This window comes from Oreochromis niloticus, unplaced genomic scaffold, assembly GCF_001858045.2.
Source record: "Oreochromis niloticus isolate F11D_XX unplaced genomic scaffold, O_niloticus_UMD_NMBU tig00002625_pilon, whole genome shotgun sequence".
In the NCBI taxonomy this organism is placed as follows: domain Eukaryota; kingdom Metazoa; phylum Chordata; class Actinopteri; order Cichliformes; family Cichlidae; genus Oreochromis; species Oreochromis niloticus.
In genome coordinates this window covers 1-7,509 of record NW_020327680.1, presented here as the reverse complement: position 1 = coordinate 7,509, position 7,509 = coordinate 1, and the positions used below count along the sequence as shown (strand labels likewise).

General features: G+C 41.6%; 1 protein-coding gene and 1 long non-coding RNA gene across 2 annotated transcripts; one reads left to right on the top strand and one right to left on the bottom strand.

The window, feature by feature from the left end:
* Positions 1-682: 682 nt before the first annotated feature.
* Positions 683-4,261, bottom strand: LOC109199408 (dystrobrevin beta-like). Its single transcript, XM_019354746.2, has 5 exons — positions 4,241-4,261; positions 4,087-4,166; positions 3,505-3,618; positions 1,078-1,174; positions 683-829 (listed from the first exon to the last, which is right to left on the bottom strand). The coding sequence occupies exons 1-5, from the start codon at positions 4,259-4,261 to the stop codon at positions 752-754; spliced, it is 390 nt and encodes a 129-aa protein (XP_019210291.1). The 3' UTR covers positions 683-751.
* A 2,196-nt stretch (positions 4,262-6,457) lies between these two features.
* LOC112845051 (uncharacterized) lies at positions 6,458-6,924 on the top strand. The gene is made up of 2 exons (XR_003217845.1): positions 6,458-6,738; positions 6,854-6,924. It is a non-coding gene; the product is annotated as an uncharacterized LOC112845051 (long non-coding RNA).
* The last annotated feature ends 585 nt before the right edge of the window (positions 6,925-7,509 follow it).

The window sequence follows — 7,509 nt, the reverse complement described above, 5'->3', positions numbered from 1 at the left end:
AAGGTCAGGTTATGGCATAGGATTAAACAGAGTTTCCAGGTACGTCGTAAGTTAAGACGTAGATTGCCTATAAGTGGCATAAAATGGATGAAGTTAATTATTAACTTAAACGACGAGGATGAAAACGAGACCAGAGTATTACAAAAACAGGCACACTTAGATGGTTCGGGTTAAAAATCAGGCTTTGCTTGACTGGAGTCATCACAAAAACACTCACTCTAACGTCACTGTGTTTCCAGAGTTGTTCACTTGTTTTGTGTTAGCATGTTGCCTGTGCAAGAGCTTGCAAAGAGTCATGAGTCACCTTAGCGGCTGTTGCTTCTGGTGTGATTGTAGTTTGCACTTTACCATGACGCTCTGGGCCTTTTTATGTGCTGAAAATAAAAGTAATGTCCAAACCGCCGCTCATCTGCTCAGCTATTTTCCTCCCTGCACATGAACTGAAGTCAGATGATGTGTGCAAGTGTGCAGGAAAAGGGAGTGTTTGGTTTCTTTTCTCTCCACATCTTGTGAAGAGGTTTTCAATCTTTGCTCACCACCTGCCTTACTTTCCGTGATTTTTTTCCTCTCCCCGAAATGACTTTAAAGTTTAAACACTGGGTTCGTGTGGCAGAAGCATCGTGACAGGATCGCCAGAAAAATAACTGCAGCGATGCATATGGAGAGCACTCTGAAGGTGCGATCAGCCACATTTTAATCATGTACAGGCCTGTTTTTGCAACTTTTTAATTGCATGTGATATTTCAGGTGACTAATAAGGACTGAATCCCACAGTTTCAGTGTTTCCCAAAAAAGGGTATGAACTTACTGCCTGTCGCTGTTCCTCATCCTACAGGGATCACAACATGGGCAGCCGGAAAACAAAGAGGGCGGAAAAGAAGAACGGAAAACAAGAGGTCAGACACAATGAGAGCCAGAAAAGTCATAGAGGAGGAAACATCAGAGGGGAAAATGAGGCTTGTTACTGCAAGGACAGAAAGAGGGGGGTGTGAGGAGCAAGGGAGACTTTGCCCTCTAGTGTGAGAAAATACAAACTGCTGGAGATTTAAATCAAGTGTGTGTGTGTGTGTGTGTCACCTTGAGCAGCTTCATCAGTCCTTCCAGCTGCACCATCAGCTCCCTCCTGCTCTCCTGCAGCGACGACATCCTCTGCTCCAGTTCGTCTTTCCTCTGTCTGGAACACAAACACACACACACACACACACACACACACACATTACAAAGGCTCGCTGAAGGCAGGAGCTGGAGTAAAAATAGATTTAAGTCCAAAATGTGGAGAAGATCAGAAATGCAACATGGAAGAAAAACAAGAGATCAGATTCACAGTCCTGAAGTGCTTAAACAATCTGCAGAAATTCACAGAAGCAGCTGTGTGATGAGGTTAATAAATAGATGAATAAGAGAGATAGAAGTTATCGAAGAGCATGTAGGAGAGTCTTTCCACGAGAATATCACCTAGATTACGTGAACTTTTAGTCAGAAATCCTCAATGTTTGTAAGATGGCAGGAGAGAAAGACCAAGTCTGTTCGAGGACTTCAAATTAAGATGAATATATACACAAAAGTGCACTCAAAATACTGATAAAATGCTCTTCAGCAGCAGGGCTTTCTGGAAACAAAGCTTTAACAGCAGCATAGAGTTTAACATTCACAATCTTTTTCCACCAAACAGTATGCGGTCTGGATGAGACATTAAAGCAAGAGCAGAGCTCGTCTTTCTTTCCTGGCTCCCTTCACGTGGCAAGATAAATGAGTAAATAAACACATGAAAACAAGAGTCTGACTCATTCAGTAAATAGAGTTTTGTTTTATTGTTATCCCAGAGTAACGCTTTACCCGCAAGCTAGCCAACAAGTTCGCCAACAACCTCAGAAACGCCACTTTATCTGTATTATTTAAGATATAGCTTAGCAGTTTTCTCTAGTAACAATATCTAGCTCTGAGTCTGTAGCGGAAACATGAAAGAGATTACCAAGACAGTAATATTACTGATTACAGGATTGTTAAGACATGAAGACGGGTACCAAATTAACTCTAGTTGGACATAGCCGGTGTGGTCAACCATTGATTCGTTAAGTCCTGTCCTGAAGAGCATTTTCACCGCTGCCATTATGAACAAGGGGCGGTTGTGACTGAACCGGAGGACCCTGCGACAGTCTATAGAGTGCCCTACCTTACCCTCCTTTTTGACTTTGACTAACAGATACCATAATTTACAGAATGATCACCACGGTGCAGTAAGACTGGAAACTAGTGACTCATAAACCAGACCAAGGGCAAGAGAGAAAATTGCTGGCAGATTCACTTTGCACTGGGTGACATTTTCTTTTTTTAACCCTATTCTCACCCTGTAACAGCTGGAATACCCTCCAGCTCCTGTGACCCGAACTAGAAAAACCATTACGAAAGAAGATGGAGAATTCTGAAAAATTGGCCATCAGAAAGAATGCAGGTTTTCACTAAGAGGAAACACTAGAAAAGCTCTATGGTAACTCACTGCAAGACTACCTCATACTATTTTAAATCTGGAGAGATTTTACCTCATTTGGTCTCATGGCCACCAGGAGGAAGTAGAAAACTCCAGATAAACAGAACAAAATAGAAAAGATGGGCTCTTACGTGCTGAATCTGAAAAATGTTTATTCTACCGCCGCCACGTGGCTGTTTTATCAGGTATGTAAGCGTGAAAACTGGAATTAAAAACTAAAAATCTAATATAACAGCTCTGTTTCACACTTTAAAATATACGACCGTTCAGGGGGTTGGGAAACTCATCTTGTAACCGGAAGGTTGCTGGTTCGATCCCCAGCTCTGTCTGTCTCGGTCGTTGTGTCCTTGGGCAAGACACTTCACCTACCTCCTACTGGTGCTTGCCAGAGGGGCCGATCGCGCGATATGGCAGCCTCGCTTCTGTCAGTCTGCCCCAGGGCAGCTGTGGCTACAACTGTAGCTTGCCTCCACCAGTGTGTGAATGTGAGAGTGAATGAATAATGGAATTGTAAAGCGCTTTGAGGTTCACGAAAAGTGCTATATAAATGTAATCCATTATTATTATATATTTAAATTTCCATAACATGCTGGAAAAAATGCCTGACTAACATCTCTCAGGGCAGAAATGTTATTGTTTACGTCAAAGCCAGGCAGTTTTCATCACTTTCAAGTTTCCTCTCCTCTTCTTGAAGGACTTGTTTTTACTGAAACCGCAATAAGTGCGTTGGAAGTGATTCCTTCTTTGGTGTTTTGTGAACTCCACCATCTGTCAGTACCATCTGCCATAAAGAACTCTCCCTCTGCGCCGCAGAGCAACACGGCAACTTTTCCCGCCAATTCTGACCGTGGCGGTGTGGCAAAATCCGGAAACTATAGCGCAGCGAGCAAAAGACCGATTGTTTGTGAAACATATTTTCTGTGGGTGTGACTCACAAAGTTAAAAGATGTACATTTTAACAACTATATGTATATTTTCTGTACAGAAACAGCAGGTCTCAGAGGAACTGTGTTTACCTGAGCAGACGGAGCTCGGCCAGCAGAGTCGGGTTGGTGCTGCCCTTCTCCGGGCTGGGCTGGCACACTGCGTCATGCTCTGCACGGAGACGTTTGATCTCTGCCAAGATCTCTCTGGGAAATGAAAATCACACTGGTCAGCTGAAGCCTGATACCACAGTATTTTAGGAATGAACAGCCTGTAAATAAGCGGGGCAAGATGGCGAACTTCGGCAGGCTTTAGAGGAATCTTTTTTTGGAATGATGCACAAGTTTGATTTAGAGAGTAAAAAACAAACACAAGCTAACAGCCAGACCACCGATGTTTACACAAACAGTGCTTTTATTGTGAAAGAACAAACTGTAAAAACTGATCATGCACCCCTAAAAAGTAATTACTTGGTTACGGTTAATCAAATTTATGACCACAACCATTCAGCTTCTTTCTGTCACTTTTTATTGATTTGGCTCTCATATATTTATCTTATATCTTTAAATAATTGCATCTTTTTTATTTGTATGTTTTATGAGACCTTAAGCTCTAAAGTTTTTTTCCCCCAACAAGTTAAATTCTCCACCTCGCTCCTGTTCACATATTTCTACCTGTTTTTAGACTCCAGCTGAGCAATGAGCTCCCTCTTCTGTTTGTTCGCGTCAAAGTTGATGCTCCGCGTCGGGATCACCTAAAACGGAAACTTGAGGTTACTCTATTCCGTAACCCCCGTTCTCTGATAACATGTTAATGGGTTTCATGTACAAACCAAAACAAGATCCCCATGTAGTCGGAGCATATGCAGTATTAAAGTTAAAGGCTTAGAGGAGATGTGTTCGACTCACTCCGTGCCTTCGGTCTCTGCCAGTCGTGTGGTGTAGCGAGCGATCAGTTTGTGCTCGTCGTCTTGCCTGCTGGGGCTGTCAACACTGAAACACAGGAAATGTCTAGTGTAAAACTGTATTAAACCAGCAAAGAGCATGACGCATGAATTTAATGCAGGTAAATATGATCACTTTCAAGTTTTCAGAAATAATCCATTTAAGTACATAAATGTGGTAAAATCTGTGTCTCTCTGCATCTCTTTATCTCTCAGAAACACTTAGGAAAACACCTCTTTTCACCATCTGTGTAAGAATGAAATGCTCTGAACACAGCAGGAAAAAAACTACAGAGTTTGGAACTAAGCATGGCTCAGAGGATGAGGACACCCAATTTTTCAGTAAGCATTGGAGTAAGCACAATTAACAGGGCTAATTTTTAACTAATAAGCATCACCAGTAAACATCCCCAGGTGATTACTTACACCAAGACTGTACATCCTGATGTGGGGACATTTTTGCTTTTTAAGCACCATATACTTCATTCTGCTCTATAAAGTGTTTTATACTTTGTTAAACAAGCATTTTATTGGTTGTACTGTAAAATAAACCTAGTGTCCGCATATGAGGACCTTTTTTTAAATTAACTGCTTTCTGCTGGGTTAAATTAAAATAGCTCCCAGATCAGGTTTTATAATGTAGTTTGCTGATGCGTTATATCATTAAACATGCATATATTTGCATAACAGTAAATAAAATTGCTTTTTCTGCCTGTGGTGTCTAACCTTATTTTGTAAACATGGAAAGCAATTTAATATTTTTCATAACACTGTTAGCAGGTTAATTTTATGAATGCGACTCAACACTTAACCATTTGCATTCCTAACTCAGTGTGTGTGTGTGTGTGTGTGTGTGTGTGTGTGTGTGTGTGTGTGTGTGTGTGTGTGTGTGTGTGTGTGCATATATATCAGATTATTTATTTTAAAGCAGGCTATGTTTTTCTTGTGTTGAAAAAAATCCTCAGCGCTAAAACAGAAGACTACAGGAAAAAGGAAGCTTTTGCTCCTTCTGGTTTCTGAATTTAAAAAAATAAATGAATTACTTCATAATTTTATTTTGTCTGTATTTTATAATGCAAGAGATGCACTTCCAAGACTGCTAATTGTCCTTTAACGACAATATTAGGCCAATATTTAACACTTCTGCATTATTCCTGATTCTCCTAGATAATATTTTATATTTTGAATTGACCCCATCTCTGAACTGAGGCCTGATATCTATTTTATTTAGCCCACACTCTTGGTTTAATTAGTGCTTCCCATCTGTTAGGATTAGTACTAGTGCTTGTTTTGTACTTTGTTACTGTTTTATAACAATGACTTATTGCATTATTGTGAAGCACTTTGGTCTGCCTTTGGTTTTAAATGTGCTGCTATATAAATAATATTGTATTGTATTGATATTTTAAATTGCAACACTTTCACAATAGGAATTGCAGTATTACAATAAAAAAAAAATCCAAAACAGGATTTTATTGTAGATTAGAAAACCTTTTTTTCCGTTGTCAATGTCAATTATTGGAAATAAATATAAGTGAAATTAAAAGCTAAGAAGGAACAGAATAATTTACCAGGATATTCTGTAACTGCTGATTTCTCTCTTCATTAGAATGACAGTAAACTACAACATTTCACTTGGCTTCAGCTAAACTGTGCAGCACGGTGCCCTCCTCCTTACTGCCTCCCTGACTCCTTTACGTAACCACCCCTCATTCCCGCCTGCGCGTAGCCATGCCCCCCACACGACACTTGCGCAGTAGGTTACATACATCTTAACATGATCATTGTTGAACCATTGCATTGTAGGTGGCTTACAATAACAGCTATCAGCCACCTGCAATGCAGTCTTGCTATCCCTTCTGTTTTTTTAAACACCTTGGCTCATGTGTCAACTCACATGATCAAAAGTGGGTCAGTGACCCTCAGGACCATGTCAAAGGGAACACTTCACTAGGGATTAAATACCTGTGACTCTCCATCATTTGAATAAGACATTAAATGTATTCATAAACTTAAAGTCCAGCTGACTCCCCCCCCCCCCCCCCCAGTCATCTAGATTACCATAACCTGCTTTTATTGTTATTATTATGTTTAAAAAAGAACTTCTGAACTTCTGAAATTCTAGTCTCCAACAACGGGATGAGCTCTCAGGAAAGCACAGCTCAGCAGATGGTGTCTGATCACAACCTGATCCATGTCTTGGTGCGCTTCCTGTCTGGCAGCAGCACCAATGGGACAAGCCAACACAGCTCTCAGGTGGGACCAACTGCCACCCAGGCCATGCACGAGTTCCTGAGCCGCTGCAGGTTCACCTGTCCTCCACATGTCCACAGATGTTCAGCGAGTTCCTGCTCAAACTCATGCACATCTTGTCTACTGAGAGGTACATTTTGGCTTTTTTAGTTGTTAGTGCACATTAGGTATAATCAATCATTTTGACAGCAAATATAATGTTTAATGGTATGAGTAGTTCTAATTAATGGTTCTGAAACTCTCAGGGGTCCATTCCAGTCAGGCCAGGGTCCATTGGACGCCCAGGTGAAGCTGCTTGAGTTTACTCTAGAGCAAATTTTGAGGTGGTGTCAGTGGCCACTATCACCTCAGTTATTGAGTCCATCACGTTCTTGGTTCACCACTACATTACCTGCTCAGATAAAGTGGTTTCACGCAGTGGCTCAGACAGCTCAGTGGGAGCCAGAGCTTGTTTTGGGGGTCTGTTTGCCAACATAATCCGGCCAGGAGACGCAAAGGCAGTCTGTGGAGAAACCACACGTGACCAGCTAATGTTTGATCTTCTCAAGCTGGTGAATGTGCTGGTGCAACTGCCTTTGTCTGGAGACAGAGAGTTCAGCGGGCGGCTGCCACCATCAGGCAGTGGAGCAGCTGATAGCAGTGTGTCTGATGAAGAGAAGGTCTGTGCAGCAAAGAAAGTGTTGCTGGTGGATCAGCATCCAATCAGGGCCCTCCTGCAGGTGTGGCTGATCTGGTGCTTGCCAATCAGCAGATAATGAGCCAGATCTTGTCTGCACTGGGCAGTGCAACAGCAGCGCCATGGCCATGATCATAGGTAAGACAACTCTACAAAAATTATGTGATCTGCCAAATATTTCAGCACTCAGATTTTATGGTCTATAGCCTAATGATTGTTTGGCTT

Coding starts and splice junctions, on each gene's coding strand:
- LOC109199408 (XM_019354746.2), bottom strand. CDS start 4,261: ATGGGGATCTTGTTTTGGTTT. Junction 1,175..3,504: donor GCCGAGCTCCGTCTGCTCAG/GTAAACACAGTT, acceptor TTTGTGTTCCAG/ACAGAGGAAAGACGAACTGG. Junction 830..1,077: donor GACTGATGAAGCTGCTCAAG/GTGACACACACA, acceptor TGATCCCTGTAG/GATGAGGAACAGCGACAGGC.